This window comes from Equus quagga, chromosome 17, assembly GCF_021613505.1.
Source record: "Equus quagga isolate Etosha38 chromosome 17, UCLA_HA_Equagga_1.0, whole genome shotgun sequence".
Classification (NCBI taxonomy): Eukaryota; Metazoa; Chordata; class Mammalia; order Perissodactyla; family Equidae; genus Equus; species Equus quagga.
The window spans coordinates 38,522,069-38,541,878 of record NC_060283.1 but is presented as its reverse complement, the minus strand read 5'-3'; the positions used below and the strand labels follow the sequence as shown (position 1 = coordinate 38,541,878).

General features: G+C 48.3%; 1 protein-coding gene across 1 annotated transcript in view; it reads left to right on the top strand.

The window, feature by feature from the left end:
- Positions 1-19,810, top strand: part of TRPM8 (transient receptor potential cation channel subfamily M member 8) — a 76,146-nt gene that overhangs the window by 33,040 nt on the left and 23,296 nt on the right. Inside the window, exons 11-20 of the mRNA XM_046644347.1 lie at positions 1,343-1,633; positions 3,247-3,342; positions 4,176-4,305; positions 4,964-5,109; positions 7,648-7,760; positions 8,163-8,379; positions 13,895-13,986; positions 15,277-15,418; positions 16,939-17,110; positions 19,232-19,409. Coding sequence (XP_046500303.1) covers positions 1,343-1,633; positions 3,247-3,342; positions 4,176-4,305; positions 4,964-5,109; positions 7,648-7,760; positions 8,163-8,379; positions 13,895-13,986; positions 15,277-15,418; positions 16,939-17,110; positions 19,232-19,409 — 1,577 coding nt within the window. The remainder of the gene's footprint in view (positions 1-1,342; positions 1,634-3,246; positions 3,343-4,175; positions 4,306-4,963; positions 5,110-7,647; positions 7,761-8,162; positions 8,380-13,894; positions 13,987-15,276; positions 15,419-16,938; positions 17,111-19,231; positions 19,410-19,810) is intronic.

Below are 19,810 nucleotides of genomic sequence, written 5' to 3'. Positions count from 1 at the left end.
AGCGTGTCAGCAGTGCAGATGATCACACTCTACCTCAGACTCGCTGAAGCAGCAGCTCTGAGGTTGACTCCAGCAGCCTGTGTTTTAGTAAGCTCTCCAGGTGACTGTGACGGAAGTTTGAGAACCGCCGCCTTATGTATCAAATGTATGAGCACGGGCAAGGCCAGCGGATTTAGAAGGAAATGTGAAATGCCAGGCACAAGAAACATTTGCCATGAGGATGGGGGAGAAAGTGCAGCCGCTGCTGTCCCCAGAGCAGCCACCTCTTCCCCTCCCTATGCTACCTGGAGACACAGTGTGGGGCCTCGAGGCACTCTTGACAGTTCCCTCTCCAGGCAATGTGTGATCCCCGTGAGACCAACATTATACAGAAACATAAACCGATAATGCTGCCCTTGGCGGGAGTATTCCCCTGAACCAGGGGGCAGGCAAGTAAGACACTGGGTTGGACAGCAATGAGAAGTGCTGGGGACCTTGGGGACAGGAGAGACCAGGCTGTAGGAGCAGCTGCCACTTGGCTCCAGCTGATGGTTCCCTGTGTTGTCAGTGCTTCTGATTTTCACTCGTGAATCTGGATTTTAATGCTAGAAATGTGGATTTTTGTGAACCTTCTAATTTTAATGTTGGCAACTGAATCACATTGTAAGAAATATTGTGGAGGACAAACAGGACATATCTGAGAGCTGGTGTGGCCTGTAGACCTGGTGTATGCCCAGAGTAAACATTAATTATCTTTACTAAGATTTTCAATAAGCTTCCATGGGGTAAGTTTTATCAGGAGCCCAGAAACTAGAGATAAAGATAAATAATAACCTGGTGTAGTTGTCAAGGGTTCCAATGACTTATTGTTATGTGACATGACCAGGCGTTCACTTGGTGGCATGTGGAGGGCAGCAGGACGATTCCATGGCACAGAGTGAAGAGTTGGCCGGTGGTTGGCACACCATCAGTGTCTCCTGTAGACTCCAGAGAAGTGATGGGCACTATACTGCTAGCCCCCTGTGCCCTAACTGAGTGCTTCTTCTTGACCAACATCATGCCTACATCCCTACATTGTAATTATCCACGCTTTACAGTAACAAGAGCCAAGTAACTTCCAAGCCCACATCTAGCTGATTTCAAAGATTCCGCCATGCTACTTCGCCTGTCTAGATATTGGAACTATAATCCAGTATTGTGTACAATTAAAAAGATAAATTTTATTCCCAAAGCAGAATTGGAAGAGAGGTTGAAGATGCTATTACTTTGTGACTGGAAATTCAATGTGACTGGGAAAGAAAACACCTTGTGTTTCCTTTATTGGACTTAGGGTGTGAGTTCTCTCTCTGGTCTTTCTCTGTAGTCTGCTGACCTTCAAGAAGTCATGTTTACGGCTCTCATAAAGGACAGACCCAAGTTCGTCTGCCTCTTTCTGGAGAATGGCTTGAACCTACGGACGTTTCTCACCAACGACGTCCTCACCGAGCTCTTCTCCAATCACTTCAGCACCCTTGTGTATCGGAACCTGCAGATTGCCAAGAATTCCTATAACGACGCCCTCCTCACATTCGTCTGGAAACTGGTGGCTAACTTCCGAAGAGGCTTCCGGAAGGAAGACAGGAATAGCAGGGACGAGATAGACATAGAATTTCACGTATGTACTGGGGCAGTTGTCTGCTTGAATTCTCTGTTTTTTTGAGTCTTCCTTTAAAAAATTTCTCTACCTCCATCTTTCCCACTCCCTACCTCATTGCCATAAAGTAGCTAATGTGTTGGCATTGTTAATTTTTTCTACTGCCTTTGCTTAAGATAATGAGTCTACCTGGTGAGTTCTCTGATGTCTTGCTTTCAGCTTTGTGCTATATTTCAAACTAGTTGTTGCAGTTTTTCTAATTATGAAGCTTAGTGTGGTGCACACACTTTCTGAAGGCATCTGACAGGGAACAGGGACAATGGAATGGCTGCATGCTCTTGTCTTAGCCTTATGGACATGATCTGCTTAAAATAGTCCTCTGCTGCCCGTGTAGAGGACTGAAGAACTGCCAAGTGTTCTTTTGTGAATTAAAGAGCGGAGAATATTTCCAGTGGAATAATCCAGATTTCCATTTGAGAAGATGTGGAGGCACCACCCCTACTCTCTCAAGCTTTCCTATTTTAAGTACAGGCAGGCTCAGTTTCCAACTGCCAGCACCTGCGACTCTTTGCTGAAGGGTTGCTCTGGTCTGAGACCAATTTCTGCCAGATGTTGGTGTATAAATACCCCAGCTCCCTCCCTGCTTGGAGGAGATAATCCTGAGCTTGTGTTCTCCACTGGCTCCTAGGATTGCCTAAGGGATTAATCTCTAGTTACCTACCAAGACGACTTGCTGGTAATGCACCCTTTATGGGTTCTTACTTTTCTGATCTTGTTTCCTAACTCTCCTATTGGTTTTCCTGAGATCACCCTTCAAATAAACTACTTGTCTCAAATGCTTGATTGCTTCTGGGGAAACTCAAACTAGGTCATTATCTTTTATAGTTCTAGGATTTTAATGTGTACATGTGTGTGTGTTGCAAACATCTAAATGATTTTTTAGATATTTGAAGTAATTGGAAGTGTTTAGAAAGCTTCTGTTTGACATTATTCATGTTAAGACCCTCCACAGTATCCATAACTGTGCCTGAAGCAGTTTGGATGTTGATAAAACCTCTAAGGAAGTTTAAAAAGAATATATACATTTAGTTGTTTTCTATCTGAAAAGGTTTCATTGGAATATCTGGAATGCTGAATAGGAGCTGGGACCCCAATTGATATCTTAGGAATCAAAACTTTGAATAATGCTGCAAAGAAATAAGCATAGTTTTACGTTGTGATAACTGAACTTAAACCATAGGAAAGTTAGAATTCAGTCTGAATGATTTTTATAGGTGAGAGAAAGATTCATGTGATGAGAAGGAATTGCTTTCTCTTCGGCCTGCCAGATGTCATTCAGTTTTTAAATTGCTGTCAGCACACTTTTTCGCCCTTTATACCTTCCATCTAGTTGTGCATTGTCTTTTATGATAGAAAAAAGGTTTTGTGTCAAATTATACCACCTGGTGAGTTGCAGAGATGAAAATCACATCACTGTGCTGTTAAAATGGATTCATACACCGAGTTACAGAGCCCTCCGAGTGTGGGGTGTTCTCCTGGGGCATCCTGACCCCCATCTCCAGCCTCAGAGCGGTGCATCTACTACTGTGATGTTCCATTTGCACATGCTGACCTCATGCTTTAACTCCTCCCAGGACGTGTCTCCTATTACTCGGCACCCCCTGCAAGCGCTCTTCATCTGGGCCATTCTTCAGAACAAGAAGGAACTCTCCAAAGTCATTTGGGAACAGGTAAAGGTCCAACCCACGCCAAATGCATACTTTGTTGTGGTTGTTCTGACCTTCTCAGAACTCACATGCCTAATTGAAAATATCACTGATAAAATGGGATGTCTAATGTCAGGTGAATATGGTTGTGTGTGTTTCCATGGCAATGGAGGTGTGTTTGGAAGGGGAGGTCCCTGGAAGGCAGTATTGCTGGGTGGGCAATCCAGTAGACACCTGCTTCTCAGCTGTGTGCACCTGTGTGCTAGTTTTTCAAGAGAGTTTTAAGTTTAATTTAAAAAATTAAGTTGTAGCTTTATTGCATTATGGACAGGAAGTAGGGCCTGTACAGACTCTTCTTTGGGAAGCTCCCTGAGACTTTTCTTTGTGGTTTAGCACAGAATGGTTTTTGTAAATGATTTATGGACAGTTGTGAAGAAGGTACATTCTCCATTTTTAGAGCATAAAATTGGGTATTGAATATTGAGTTCATACACACAGTCTCACTACCTACGTTGTAGGTCTTCCAATCCTTACCACTTTTTCCTTCTTTGAACTATTATTACAGTACCACAGTGGGTAGTTAGGCCTCCCACAGTCATACTCCTCCTACCAGTTTCCTCCTGCATTTATCTGGATGTTTTCTTTTTATATGCTAATTTCACGTTCAAGACTGTGAGCGTATTCAGGTTCAAGTGTATCTTGGGCACATCACGAATTTTACTTTGAATTGTTATGAACAGTTCAGATTTTACCATTTCCTGCTTTTGCCGTGAGTTCACCCTCACCTGACATTAATGTTGACTCGATCACTTCAAAGGATCATGAATTAACCTGAACGTTCTCCACTCCTCCAAAAGACCAGAGGCTGTACTCTGGCGGCCCTGGGAGCCAGCAAGCTTCTGAAGACTCTGGCCAAGGTGAAGAATGACATCAATGCTGCTGGGGAGTCTGAGGAGCTGGCAAATGAGTACGAGACCCGCGCAGTGGGTAAGCCTCCAGGAGAAGGATGCCACACACATGTGCCCATGGCACTCACAGGCCTGATGGTGGTCAGTGGCATGGCCAGGCTCCCACCTGCAGATCACATGGTCATGGGTGCACACATTGTGGCAAAAGCCAGATGCCCCTTGCTCCTGGCACTTACTGACTTTTCCAAGAAAGTGGGAAAATGTGGGCTCTCATCCCACAACCGCCCAGGGCCAACCCAGGCCAGGTCTAAGTAACTTGATGCCACAGGGAGCTTTCGGGTGTTTTGTTTTGGGGATGCTGTTAAGAAATTGTGACACATCTGAGGTTTTACTTGACTTGCAAGCTAATGAGTTAGCCTGCCAGTTTCACGTGCATCTACTGACAGAAGACCCCAGACCCCTGGGTCAGGCACACAGATGGTTTATTACTGATGAGTTTTTATTGACGTCTGCTGCCATGAGGAGCTGTGAGGGGTATGGTGTGCCTAAAGAAAAGGCCTTGTTCAGGGAAGAAGTACCTTGTGCTGGCATCCTCTATGCCTCTTATAAACCAGGATGCTCACACCCAGGCTTTTCCTGAAGTCAGGGCTTGGTTGGGAGGGGTGGGGGCAAGACAGTTCGTGTGTCTGCCAGCCCTGCCTCCAGCTTCCCTCTCTCTGGTGATCGTGACACTGTAGAGCTGTTCACGGAGTGTTACAGCAACGACGAGGACCTGGCCGAACAGCTGCTGGTCTACTCCTGTGAAGCATGGGGTGGAAGCAACTGTCTGGAGCTGGCGGTGGAGGCAACAGACCAGCATTTCATTGCTCAGCCCGGGGTCCAGGTAAGCAACGTACAGGCACCCAACCTCACGTCCAGAAATGGGCCTTTGACATCAGATGCCATTAGCAGCATTAAAAAAATACGATATTAAAAACAGACCTTCAAAAAAACAAACCAACCTTCTCCTCCAACATAAAAGCCGTAGCAGGAGAAGTTGGGCGATGTTACGGGAGAGGGCAGCATCTAGACATCTGTAGAGATCCTTGCCTCAGGAGATGGTGCACGAGAGAGAATATTCTTTGAGTTTCCACAAAGTGAACAGTATGGTACCATAATTATGAGCTCGGTGTCTGGATCCCACCGCTCGGTCTCTGGGTCTCCATCCACTGTATCTCTGACTAGGTGTGTGCTGATGGGCTGGTTTCACAAGCTCTCTGAGCCTTAATTTTCTCATCTGTAAAATGGGCATACTAGGAGTTGAAGGAGGGGTTGCTGTGAGGATTCAATGAGATACTGCATCGAAGGTGCCAGCCCTTGGTGTTAGCTGTGACTTTTACAGCTATTTTTAGTGGAAATGGCGGTAGAGAAACTAGTATGAAGTGGGTAAAGCCAGTGTAGAGGTTTCCTGCATGGAATCAAATTAATAGTGATTTGCACCTGGTGCCTCAGGTTTTGGAGGGGAGATTTTCCACCCAGAATCCCAGTGGGAGGGGTCTGGGTAGGAGGAGGTAGGTAGGGAAAAGATGGACGGACTCAAACTTGTCTGCCACACCCATTACACATTTTATCACGTTTCATCGTCACAACACGGGCGGAGGTGGATGTCATCCCATTTTACTGATGAGGACTCAGGAGCTCAGAGAGGTTCTGGAACCTTCCCCAAGTTGCTACTAAGAAGTAGCAGTGCTGGGATTTGATCCCATGGTGATTGTCCATCTCATGGACTTTCCATTATACAAGGCAGCTAATCATTAGCTCAGTGTTTATGAAAAAATCTGTTTGCTACTGCAGCTACGATGGGTTAAATGAGTGTGGTCATCTATGATGAGGAACACGCAATGAAGGAGTCTTGTTATTGCTCCATTTTAGCCCCTGCACCACTGTGGGCTAGAGCGAGGCCGGCCTCGTCTTTGGGGTTTCCTGGGAGACGGGGTGGGGTGTCCGGGCAGCCACTTTCTGCTCACAGCTTCTTAGACCCCAAACCCCATCTTATTGGTGTCCCAGAGCTTTGGGCCCTGGAAAGACTGACTCATTGCTCCCCTCCAAGTTCACCAGTCCCAAGAGTTTCAACCAAGTGCCAGTTCATTGATGTTCACGGACAATCTCCCTGCCAGGCTCACGGGACCAGCGAGTTTGCTTCCTGTAGGCAGACTGCCATGTGGGGTCAGATGTTGCTGGTGGCTGTGGAACCCAAGCTAGGGAAGGGCTTTCTTGGACAGAGGGGCCTATGGGGGAGGGCCTACTGTGCTCCTCACCCTGGCAGGAATGTGACAGTGAGGAACACTGGACATTACCTGTCTTTGATTGGCGCCCCCCGGAGCAGACTCCAGAGCAAGGATTTGAATGCAAGTAGTTTGCTCTGGAGGCGAGCCCAGGAAGCACAGGAGGGGAGAGGGGGCAGGGAGACCGGGAAGGGAAGGAAGCAGACACAGGCGTGCTAAGGAGCAGTTGTCACTGTGCACAACTATGACTCAACACTGCTAGGGACTTCGGAGGACTGCATGGGACCTGCCCCAGGGTTGCCCATCCAAACACAAAGAAGCTGGCATTTACCCACCAACTACAGTCTGCCATTTGTTGGGGGTTGTCCCTCATGGGCCAAGCACGTTCCCAGCTGCCACAGCTCAGGCAGAGTGTGGCAGGGCTTGAAGGAGAAGCTGTCTTCTCTTAGAAAGAAGTGCCCAGGCGTGGGTGGCCCGTGCTGGTGCTAGCCCCATGGGCCAGCGCTCGAAGGGCCCAGGCTTCCCCTTGCTCTGCCACGAGACACACCAGCCTCCTTCCGACCGTTCTTTTTTGAGAGCTGTGTGTTTCTTTGATGTGGTCTAGTCTATGCTCACCCTTTTTTGTTGACTGAAAATACAACCTCAGCTGTCTAACTCCCACCTTCGTGGGAGGCCCTCGCCCCATCTGTCAGGGGTCGGTATCACCTGGGCAAAGCTTTTTCATGCATTTCAGCTCAAATCGATGTTGAGACACCAGTGGTCTCTCCCTTCCCACCTGTCTGCCTCCAGAAATGAGTCCTTGGGGACTGCAGGTAGCACTGGACGTGTGTGTGAATTCGCGATCGTTAAGGAGAAAGGAGCTAGGAAGACACTTGTTTAAATTTACATAGTAAGAATTAGAGTTGGTTAAAAATTATAGGTTTAGTGAATTTGGACTCATACCAGCTGTTGTAAAGTTCCCAGAAGCCAGCTTAGGGAAGGACTGCAGATCCAACAGCCCTTAGAATCCAGGCATCTAATAGAAAAGAATAAGGACTTTAATGCAGAGAGGGGTTCATTTAGGGGAAGTTCAAGGGCTGGGAAAAAAGGGTGCAGACCATCCCACATTTCATGGCATTAATAAGGACCCGTGTGCTTTGTCTTTGTTTTTCCTGTAGAATTTTCTTTCCAAGCAATGGTATGGAGAGATTTCCCGAGACACCAAGAACTGGAAGATTATCCTGTGTCTGTTTATTATTCCCTTGGTCGCCTGTGGCTTTATCTCATTTAGGTATGAAATGGAGGCACATAATCGTGTGTGTGAGTGTGCGTGTGTGTACATGCAACCACGTGTGTGTGTGTGTGTGTGTGTGCCCTTGTGTCCAGCATTGTGAGGTATTTGCTCTAGTGCCTACAAATTAGGTCTGGCATCTCCCCTGACTTTCCCCTGGTTTGATTTCAAACAAGTAGAGGGAGGGCCATGTCTTCAATCTCCAAGGCAGAATTTGAATTTGTTCATCATGAAATGCCAAGGGCTGAATTTGGGCCGGGCCAACCTTAGAACAAAATTTTGACGTGCCCCTCCTCCCCCACGGCAGTTGTGGTCTATACTCATCCATGTTCAGAAGGAGAATTATAGTCTACCTAGTGATGTTTCCAAGGATGGTAACGATGCTCTCACCTCTAGGTCCAGGAAGAAGCCCATTGACAAGCATAAGAAGCTTCTGTGGTACTTCGTGGCATTCTTCACCTCCCCTTTTGTGGTCTTCTCGTGGAACGTGGTCTTCTATATTGCCTTCCTTCTGCTCTTTGCCTACGTGCTGCTCATGGATTTTCACTCCGTGCCCCACCCCCCCGAGCTGGTCCTCTACGCTCTGGTCTTCGTCCTGTTCTGTGATGAAGTGAGACAGGTAGGACAGCTCCCACATAGGGCCCCTCCTCCTTTCCTCAGTGGGCAGCGTCTTCCTAATGCCAAGGAGGAGCAGAAGTTGCTTCTGAAGTCCCAAAGTCATTCTTTTCTCAAAATCAACGTTCTTGTTAGGTGGTCGCCCATGCAGATGCATTTGCAGCATCTCAGCACTCCAGTGAGCTCTCTTAGCACCAGGCACACTCTTTGTTCTCTAATTAACGTTAATTGATGGAGATGAATTCCTCAGGACCGGGAATGTGTTCAAAAAGCAGATTGATGTTGGACTGTAAACCCACTCCCATCGTCAGGAGCCATTTGTGTTCCTGCCACTACCATCACTGGGGGAGGCAGCATGAGAGTGGCAGGGGACTTGGGAAGACTTTCGAGCTAAGAGCATCTTAATACCCAGTGTATCAGAGTGATGGTGTTTGAAAGTCATTGAAGTCCCTGTGCATTTCAGGGAGTTTGTGTGAATTATTCATGCTGCTTTTCAGTAGTTTCTTGGGATCCACGTGTTTTGGCATCCACTCTCTACCACTGAATCCAAAACTTTAGCCCACCCTGGCACATAGCTGGTGCTCAGTTAGTGATGATTGAATAAATAAATACGGATGGTGCTGTCCTTAAACCATTAGGAAAGGTCACACGAGAAAATCCTTTTAGACTTCGTAGTTTACAAATTTTTTGAGAACTGCTGTTGCCGTCACTTCTGTTGTCCCTTCTGAGCCCAAACCCAACACCATATCCATTCAACAAGGACGGCCTAAGTGCTCACAGTGTATGAGATACTATGACAAGCACAACAAGAGATTTGGAGGGGCAGAGAATGCTGTTCTTGACCCCACACAGTGACTGCCTAGGATGGGAATCCTAAATTGGTTTCAACCATCATGCCAACTCTGATAGAATTTTTTTGTGGCTTCTAGGAGTCCTGAGTTGAGAAAGATTCCGAGGCTCTGTTTGTTCTCAGCAGGAGGATGTCTTGATCAATTAGTGATGTCTGCCATGGGCACCAGAGGTGGGAGGGCCCTGGGTCTGCCTCATAGGTGGGAGGTACAGATGTGGGTGGAGGGGGGTGGAGATGGAGGAAGAGTAACATATATGACACAAGTCAGTGTTGAGCACGGCAAGGTCGTGGGCTTTGTGTCCCAATAGCTCTCCCAAAGACAGAGTTGTGCTGGTGTGCAGAGGATGTCAACGACTTCAGATCAGCCCCTGGGAGCCCCACGCACTAGCTCATGCTGTCACAGCTCAGTCCAGGCCATGCCTTCTGTATTAGTCTGCTAGGGCCGCTGTGACAAAGGACCACCGGTAGCGGGGCTTAAAGAACAGAAGTTCATTGTCTCATTGTTCTGGAGGCCTGAAGTCCAAGATCAAGTTGTCGGCAGGGTTGGTTCCTTCTGAGAGCCATGAGGGAGAATCTCTTCCAGGCCTCTCTCCTGGTATCTGGAGATTTGCTGGCCATCTTTGCCGTTCCTTGGTTTGTAGGTGCATCACTTGATCCCTGTCCTCATTCCCACGAGGCTTTATTCTTATGTGCATGTCTGTGTCCAAATTTTCCAGTGCCTCAAGGACACCAGTCATATCGAGTCAGGGGCTCACTCTACTCCAGTGTGACCTCATTTTAACTAGTTACATCTACAAGGACCCTATTTCCAAACAAGGTCACATTCTGAGGTCCTGGGGGCTAAGACTTCAGTGGATGAATTTGTGGGGGGACCATAATTCAGCCCACAGTGGCTTCCATATAGTCTTTCTCTTGGTTGTCATCTTTCACTTGCTAATTATCTTTTTGACTCACTGTGTGTCAGCAGCAAGGGGTGAAAGTATCCTGTTTGAGGGGAGTAGAGAAAGATGGACAGAGAGCCAGCACTTAAAACAGGAGTGGGCCCAGGCCAATGTGAGAGAGTTAACCAAGAACCTCCTGAGTTCCGTCTTCCTAGGAGCTGGCTCTGCATGGGGTCACGCATGTTCCCTTCTCTGCAAATGGTGTGGTCGGTTCTGGGACCCTGGCCTCTTCGCTTTCCTTCACTCCTGGGCATGGTTGACCACTTCTCCAAGCCACATCAAAGAGGAAGAGACAGCGTTCCCAGTTTAGCTTTGGCAGAGAAGGGTCTCAAAGGGCCAGGTTGGAGGGCTTTGTCGCACCGGAAGAGGAAGGCCTGAATCTCACACCATCTGAGAGGCCGGCAGCCCTCTCATCCTCTGTGGTCAGGGGAGGCCCTTTCGGCCGCCAGTGTCCTCCTGATAGTGGGCTTTGTGCCCAAGGATCTTGACTGGTCTATGGGAGTCGGTGGACGTTGAGGGCAGCCCTCCCACTCCTGGCAGAGGCAGCGGGGCCACTGGAAGGTCACACAGGACTCTGAGCAGCCCCTGGCGGTTTGAGTCACACACATGAACCCGAAGTCCGTGGGCTTTAGTGGATATGATGGGGGAGCGGTGTAGGGGTCAAAAAAAGTGTGCGGGTTGTGTGAACTTGACAACACGCGTCCTGGCTCTGGTTTCTTCACCTCAGTTGACCAGCCTGACATCTTAAATGAAGTCACTGAATAGAATCAAGTAGCAGTGAGTTCACAGCCCAGTGGGGAAATAAGTCATTAGCATAAATAAGCAGAGAGACAGAGAAAAGGAGGGAGGAGGGAAAACAGCAGGAATTGCAAGTGGACGGTGGTAATTTACTTAACTTCTCTAATCTTCTGGTTCCTTGCCCTTAAATGGGCAGTTTTTCTACTGTAAGAGGTTATTAAGAGGAGCGAGAGGCTGGGATGCCTGACACGTGGGCCTCGTACAGCTCAGCCAGCATCACCTCCCCAGGGAATTCCTTCTGCTTCTCCAGCTCCTGACACTTCTCTGTTGTTGCCCAGAATTGGGCGGCACGGAAATAACCTGATCCACATGTTTGTTTCTTATCTATCTTTGGTCCCTGGGGGCAAGCTCAGGAGCTGATGTCTATGTGTTTCTTGGAAGTGTGTGCATGTTTTTTAACAAATGAATTGACAAGGGGGTTCTTCATGATTCAACCCAGAGCTGGGCTATGACTGACAGTGAGTGGGGGGTCAAGATAGTGGCTCATGAGACCAGAGCCGGGCAGATGAGGAGTACGTGGCACGAAGGAGCCCAGGGATAGCCTTCTGAGCAGAGGCTGCTTTGGTGGCTCCTTCTTGGAATGGTTGGTAGAAAGTAAAACATCCTTTCTCTGCTTCCTTCCACCCCTCACTCATGCTCCAAACCATTTCTCTGTCAGTGTCATTCCTGACTCTGCCTAGGCCTTAATGCCTTGCATTCAGACACAGAAGCTGCCGTTCCAGGCCAAATATTATTCGGTTCCTCCAGGCGCCTAAGGAAGCCATGAGGCCTAGAAAGAAGACTTCCTCTGGGTTGCTTTAGAAGGCAGAGCCTGGCCTGGATGAAAGGTGCAAAGAGACACATCTTGGCTTAAGCCAAATACTTCGTTCATGTATTCTTTCTTTCAATAAATATTTATTAAGTACCTACTATGTGCCAGGCACTGTTCTAGCCACTGGGGATACAGCAATGAGCCAAATGGGCAAATATCTCTGTCCTGATGACGCTTCCTACTAGTTCAAGATGACGAGTAGGGTCATTCCTGGGAGCTTTCAAGGAGAGGAGCACAGCACTGGGTGCGTGAGCCTCCCGTTTACAGGGAGGGTGGCCTAGAGGAGTTGAGGTCCTGAAGTCACAGACATCTCGGTACAAGTTCAGATGTCCATTTAACTACTAAGTCATTTATTCGGGTCGTGCAGGAAGGAGACAGGGCAGCTGCATTGTGCTTGGAGAAGGGTGGGCCCTGGGCAGGTGTTGCATGAGGGGTTGCCCGGGAGGGACACTGAGCAGGATGCCGAGTTGGAGCAGACGGTGGGCAGGGACCTCGGGGGAGGGAAGAGGGCCGTGGAGGTGCTAGTCATTCCTGGGGTCTGCCTGGAGGAAGTCGTGCCCACAGGGTCCCAGCTGTCTGTCAACCTTCATAGTGGGTGGCGTTTGATACGGAGGGTGACAATGAGCACATAGCACTTGGTCTAAGTGTTTCTTCTCCTTTTTCAACGTTGCTTTTGAATGGGCCAGTGTTAGCTCAGCCTGACAGTGTGTTAAGGTGATGGTTTGGGAAGCACCCTGTGCTTGCTTGGGGTTAGGAGTGTGGGTTCAAGTCCAGCTCTGCCATTTGAGATCTTTGCCAGCTGGACAGCTCTGATTCTGTGTTCCCTGAGCGAGTCTGCAGAACACGGTCTTGATGATCCTTGTCATTAAAGGAATCCGACACTCGGGGTCGCTGTTTCTCTTCTTGTCTGTGGCCTCCTGCGTTTGGAATCCTCCATTTGATTGGTTTCCTCCTAACTCACAGTTCCACTGGCCTGGTGCTGTCTTAATTAACCTACTTCACACTTGTTAGAGAAAAACCAAACCAAACAGGATGTTAGCTGTTTTAGATTGTATCTGAATGTCAAAAGTGTACCTTTCAGTATTTCCTGTCTCCTTCCCCAGCAGAGGATGTCGATTTGCTAAATTGGAATTTTTAACCAAGGCAGTCAATAAGTGCCAATGTCCATTAAACAGATTGTGGATGTTTATGTACAATGGGATAAGTTCCATCATCTCTTCATGGAAAACACTGCTCAATCTTGAGGCCCATTGAATCCCCAAATCCTAAAAGATAAGATGAAATATGGTCCTGGTGTTTTATAAATATAGCCTATCTCTGGCATTCCATTCAGATAAAAGGCTTCTATTCATTAAAAAAAAAAAAGAATGTTTTCTCATTGCAGTGGTGCCTCTGAGCCCCAGAATTGAGCTCCTTAGAGTTTCTCCCATCACTCAGGCCAGGATTCTGAAAGTCCTGTGGGCGGAGCTGAGTCAGGCTGGGGTGGGCGGGTTGACCTGTGCTTCCCTGCCTCCCAGACCAGAGGTTCAGAGGGGGAGCAGGTGGCAGGTAGGGCTTGTGCCAACCACCCTGTCTTGCAAATGATCCTTGGTGGGTGGCAATCAGTGTCTCTGGGCCCACTCAAATGGACTCCATTTCTGAGCCCACGAGTTCAGCCATCCCACAGTGGAATGTGGTCAAACTGGGACTGCTGAAATCCGGGCGATTTTAGTATTTCTTTGGTGCTTGATTTCATAACATCCTCACTTCCTTGGCCCACTGAAGTCGCTAGTTGCATTTTTAAGTGAATGAAAGGAGGTACTTCTTGAGAAACCCATGATGTTTCTTGCATCCCTTCCAAGTCTCAAGTTGTAGGATCTCTGTGGGCCCTAAAGAAGAAGGGTGATGCTGGGGAGAGGCACCTAAGATTCAGAACCCTGAGGCCCGCCACTTGCTGGCCGTCTGCCCTTGGACCACTTTCCAGTGCCCCTGGAATAGCATGGGGCCTGTGGTAGGCTTCACTTCAGCCGTCATTGGCTCAAAAAGGATCTGGAAAAAACTGTGTGAACATTAACAAATCTGGCAGTGGTTGATGTTTCCAAGCTGCTCATGTCCTCTCTCTGTCCCTTTCTGTGTGCAGTGGTACGTTAATGGGGTGAATTATTTTACCGACTTGTGGAACGTTATGGACACACTTGGTCTTTTTTACTTCATAGCAGGAATTGCATTCCGGTGAGTAGCCCGCAAGACTTGTCCCACTTATAGGTGTTTCTGATGCTTTTGGGAGAAAAGGTGAAGGAAAGATCTTTGACGTTTTGAGCCCACGATAAGCCCGCCCCCCCTGCCATCCCCCGCCGTTACAGATCATTGCAAAAGACCATCATCTCTGCCCCTTCGAGACACAGCTTGTTTGGCATAACGTCCTGTCTCATCTCCTCCCCTCTCCTGGTGATCTGTAATTGAAAAGGGGTTCTTCATCATTTTTCTCTTCATGCGTATAGAATTTGGGGAGAGATAATTAGAAATTGAGGAGAGTAGAGAATAACGAGAATGCTAAATATTGCTCAGCATTTTCATTTGGGGCCATATAATCTTCTAAAATGCGCTTCACTTTGACGCGAGTGCTGGCTATGGGCCTTGCGCTCCCAGCTACAAGCATATTTCAGTCCCAGAGCCAGAGCCTGTCATAAAAACCAACCTAAAATTATGGTTGAAGGCAAAAAGCAGTGTGCACTCCACGTGGTAGAGAAATTGGGGTATGCCCCAACCATGGCCCCCACTGCCTTTGCTGCGTCCCTGTAGGCCTGCCTTCCCCCGATAGCTTCAAGGCAGAGCTTGTGGTTCCAGCTGAGCCGATCGAGTGGTGTCCCTTTGTAGAGAAGCCTGACAATTCATATTTACACCTACCCAGAATGAGACGGTTTACAATGAGCGCTCACTCTACGATTTGAAGGGAGGAAGAACTCACTTTCCTCCTCCAATAGCTTCCCTTTCGGCTTGGGTTAAAGGCCCAGCATTTGAATCACCGTTGGTTGGACATGATTTCTAGAGCATTCCATTTAGCAAGCACATATGGCTTTCAATTAACACAGTAGCGGGTGGTCAGCTAATCAAATGATCTGGTGCAAACGAGGTAAGTTTCATTAGGGGGAAGCTGGCAGGGTCAAGTCTCTGGTGGTTGGGGTGGGGTGGGCACTGGGGTTGCTCTAGAAGCCTGTGAGCCAGGAAGTTAGCGATACGGAGATTGGGTTCCTGCAGCAGTATTTGAGGATGAAGGACTAAAGTGGCAGGAATCTCTGAAAGCTTTGTTGTATGTGATGTCCTTGCCGCTACTGGAGTCCACCAGGGCAGAAGATCATGGCCTTTGGTTTTCAGTGACTGACAGGTGGGTGATGTCCCTGGCCCGTTTCCAGTGTCAGTCCCCAGGCTCTCGGCTGGTGCTTCACGTTGGTCATTTTTCAAAGTAAAACTTTGAAATGTTTTTTCAGTATCTCACGGATTCCATTCCCCTTCTTTTCCTAGGCTCCACCCTTCTAATAAAACCTCTTTGTATTCCGGACGAGTCATTTTTTGCCTGGATTACATCATATTCACTCTAAGGTTGATCCACATTTTCACTGTAAGCAGAAACTTGGGACCCAAGATTATAATGTTGCAGAAGATGGTAAGTACAAAGAACATTGGTAGTCGTCATTCTTCTTGCTATGCTGAGTTCCTTTAATTGTTGATGGGGGGGTTGGCCATAGAGTGACTCTTGCATTTCGTAATCAGTAAGGTTTGCTTTCTTTGATGTGTTTTCATCAGGGGCCTCTCCCAGGTTAAAATTTAACAAAAAGTAACTGTGAGAAGCAGACAGTGTAATTCAGGGCATTGTGAATAAAGAAACTCAATCTGTTGTATTTATTTGGATTTTACACTTTACCAAGAGCTTTCATTTGAGTCTTAATAATTCACTAAGAGCATAGGCAAGATAGAGATTTTATACCCATTTTAGAGATGTGGGTAATCGGGTCCAAGGAGACTAGTAGGTTTGTCTAGAGACGTGCGGTGAGCTGGAAGCACAGTGAGGCTGGGACGTCAGTCTTCCAACCGTGTAATATAGATGCAGGCAAAGCACCACTAGACCCTTTTTATAGGGACCTATAACAGAAAGATGGTGGCCTAGTGGTTAGGGTCAGGTGCTCTCACTGCTGTGGCCCGAGTTCCTGTCCCAGTCAGGGAACCATACCATCCGGCTGTCAGTTGTCACACGGTGGTGGCTGTGTGTTGCTGTGATGCTGAAAGCTCTGCCACCAAGATTTCAAATACCAGCAGGGTCACCCATGGTGGACAGGTTTCAGTGGAGCTTCCAGACTAAGACAGACTAGGAAGGAGGACCTGGCCACCCACTTCCAAAAACACTGGCCCTGAAAACCCTAGGAATGGCAGCAGAGTGTCGTCTGGTAGGGCGCTGGAAGGGGCGAGGATGGCACAAAAAGACTGGACGGGGCTCTGCTCTGCTGTCCACGGGGTCACTAGGAGTTGGAATCCATTCAACGGCACTAACAACCAGGACCAGAAAGATAATTACACACTGACAAGGATGCTTTGCTGAGCTTTTTTCCAGATGCCCCAGCTTCCCGTGCTTCTGTCTTTAAATCAGATGGGAGTCAGATTAGCTCATCTGGAGCTTTCTTCCAACACCGAGGATCGTTGAGTTTGTGGTTTTAATTCAAAGCATATCTGAGGCATCCCGTCACCATGAAGTCATGCTGTGTGTGCAAAAAATTAAAACGAATTAAACTGTGCATTCTTGTTTAATAAGGGTAGCTTTTATATTGTTAAAAAAAAATGAAGGACATTATTTAGGGATTTAAAGAAGGTGAGCACCGTGAGATGTAGAGAAGGCGGAGTTCTCCAAAGTTAGGGCCCTCTTTTGCTCTCAAGCTGGTCTCTCATTCAGAAAGCTTCTATTGCTGAGCTGGTTTGGAGGCAGCAAAAATGCATCAGTTCGTTTCGACTCTGGAATAGAGATGTTCCAAGACCCAAAGGTGACGATGGCCTTTTTTTTAAAAATTAGTGAGGGAACGCTGGATGAGTTGGGTTCCCCAGACCTTGGAACCTCTGCCCTTCTCTGTGGTCAACTGAGGGGACGAGGCGCCTTTGGCGCAGTCCTGACTCCGTTCCCCTGTCCTCCCTTGACAGCTGGTAGACGTGTTCTTCTTCCTGTTCCTCTTCGCTGTGTGGATGGTGGCCTTCGGGGTGGCCAGGCAAGGGATCCTCAGGCAGAACGAGTATCGCTGGAGGTGGATATTCCGCTCGGTCATCTATGAGCCCTACCTGGCCATGTTTGGCCAAGTGCCCAGTGACGTGGATGGTGAGCCTGACTTGGCCCGGGGGGGCGGGGACAGTGGACAGGAGGCAGTCGCTTCCAGAGCCAGCCTCTGGGGCTTCCCACGCTGACCCTTGGGGATGTCACAGAAGCACACGGCGAGCCCTAACCCTCAAAACCTTTCCTTTGTGCCTGAGCGGGATTTTACGTCTGCCTTGCAGACGGTGCCCCAAATTCAGCCTGCCAGTTTCAAACTCTTTAAAAATCGCGTTTCTCATATTTTCAGCAGCAACGTAGCAATTGACAGCAACAAGCCCCACGAGTTTAGAAATGAGTGCTGTGAGTCATGCTCTCCTATATAACCGGGCACCCAGTTATTCCAAAAAAAAGCAATATTAAAGATTTTCCATTGGAACCTGGGAATTTAAACTTCCAGAGTTAGCCCACTGCCAGCTATGCTGGGGAGGCAGGCCGGTGGTGACGAAGATGGCGTTAAGGCTAATGGTGGCAGAGATGGCATTAATTTGCCCGCACGTATTTTACATGAGGAAAGCGTGGGGCCTGTGCAAACTGGTGTGTGTTTTGAATGAGCTGTTGAAAGCATCTTTACGATGCTGACAATGGTCTGGGCTTGTCATGTTCTGTCCTGCCACCCGAAAAGGATCCTGATGTCTTCCCTGCCCTCTTAGTCGTATTTCTCAGCTCCCTGGTGTTTTCTCGATTTTCCTCGGGGCCTCCTGCCGTCTCTCTGGCCTCCTCTGCTGCGGCCTCTTCCAAGATCTTAGAGACAGCTCTTTTTCCACGCAACGGTGGAAAGGCACTTTGTTATTATCATTCCTTGTCCGCACGTGCCGTTTTTCATAGATGAGCACATTGCATCCTCGCGACAACCCCGCACGTCGGTGGTTTCAGTCCTTTCGTGAGGCAGCTCATAGTAACCTAAAGAGCAGGTGGCAGGCGGAGTTCAAATCCTGCTCAGCCACGAGTGCCCTGTGTGCCCTGGGAAGTGACTCGACCTCTCGGTCTCTCCATTCTCTTATGGGTCAAACCGGCGTAGCCCCATCTTCCCCGCGGGGCATCTCACCAGCCACAGGACCTCACTCCCACACCCGGAGGAGGAGACTCTCTAGCCCAGAGCAGCTCCCAGAGGGCCAGATGCTTATGTCCATTGCCTTCTTTGAGCTTTCTCAGATGCACCTCAGCACATGCAAATGAAAGCTCCCCATCCTCCCTTTCAGACTCGGACTTCCTCCGAGGCCCCCCATTTAGGGTCTGTTGCCACCGTTCATGCAGTTGCGCAAATCAGAAGCCTTGATGTCACGTCCTTGACACCTCCTGTGATTTCATCCACCATATCCAGTTTATCAGCTACTTTTACTTGACTTTATCTCCTAGATGTCTTTGAAATTCAACCTCATTTTAGCATCCCCACTGCCACCCCCACAAGCCATCCTCACTGCCTTCCTGCATGGCTCTTAGTGTAACCTCCTCATGTTGCCCTCTGGCTCGTTATGATCTGTGCTGTGGCCAGAGTGGTCCTTTAATAGAGAGAACCTGATGTGTCATTCCTCTGCTTAATGCAGTCTAATGGCTACCCACTGTTTTTAGTATAAAGATAAAAAAATTAACGTCTGGTCGCTGCACATCTTATTCTCTCATGGCCACAGAAGTTTCCAACTTCCTACCACAGGGCCTTTGCATGTGATGTTCTCTCTCTGGATGCTCTGGGCGCCCATCTCTCCCCTTCGTGTAGTTGGCTCCTGATCATCCTTTTGCTCTCAATTCAGAGACCCTTCCTTCTTAGGAAAGCTGTTCCTGGATGAGTTGCCTCAGTTTATATCCACAGAGCATAGTGGGCATGTCATTCTTAGCATTTCTCATGGGCTAAAAATTTAAACATACGTGGTTGTTTATCTGCCTACCCAAAGAGGCTGGAAGGTCTCTGAGGGCAAAGATCATGCCCTTCCTTTTATCTCTGATCCTGGTGAAGTCCTTGGCTCATAGTAGCTACTCAATAAATCCCTATTGAATGCATGAATGAGTGATTCTACGTTGTTTGGATAAAGCACCTTAGAACAGTGCCCAACACATCCCATGATCATCACATGCCACAGCACTGCCCCCTCCAGAGGATCGTCACTTTGCCTCTTGGTTCTACATCCTCAGGTACCACATACGACTTTTCCCACTGCACCTTCACCGGGAACGAGTCCAAGCCGCTGTGTGTGGAGCTGGACGAGCACAACGTGCCGCGGTTCCCCGAGTGGATCACCATCCCGCTGGTGTGCATCTACATGCTCTCCACCAACATCCTGCTGGTCAACCTGCTGGTCGCCATGTTTGGGTATGTGCGCAGTCAGTTCCCTGGGTGTCTGGCTGTGCCAGGAGGGATGGAGGGGCTGGGAGCAAAGCATCCATGGTCTACCCTCGAGGAGCTTACGGTAGAGCTTTAGGAGACTGGTGGGCTGGACGGGGTGGGGCCTTAAAGGGACTGTATTAAAAATACATTGTATCCCTATTAGCTGTGCTGTAAGTTTATTTGACACCCAAGACGAGCACGTGTAACACCCTCCAGGGCGTTCAGACTCTGTATGTTCAGCATCCATTTCACAGTCTCCCTGGAGCGCCATGATGTTGATATGACATTGACTACAATGCAGTTCAGCTCATCTCCAAGGTTCTTATTTTCCGTGGACTCAGTGGTATGGATTCTAGGCCTTAAAGGACACAGCCTGTAGTTAGTTA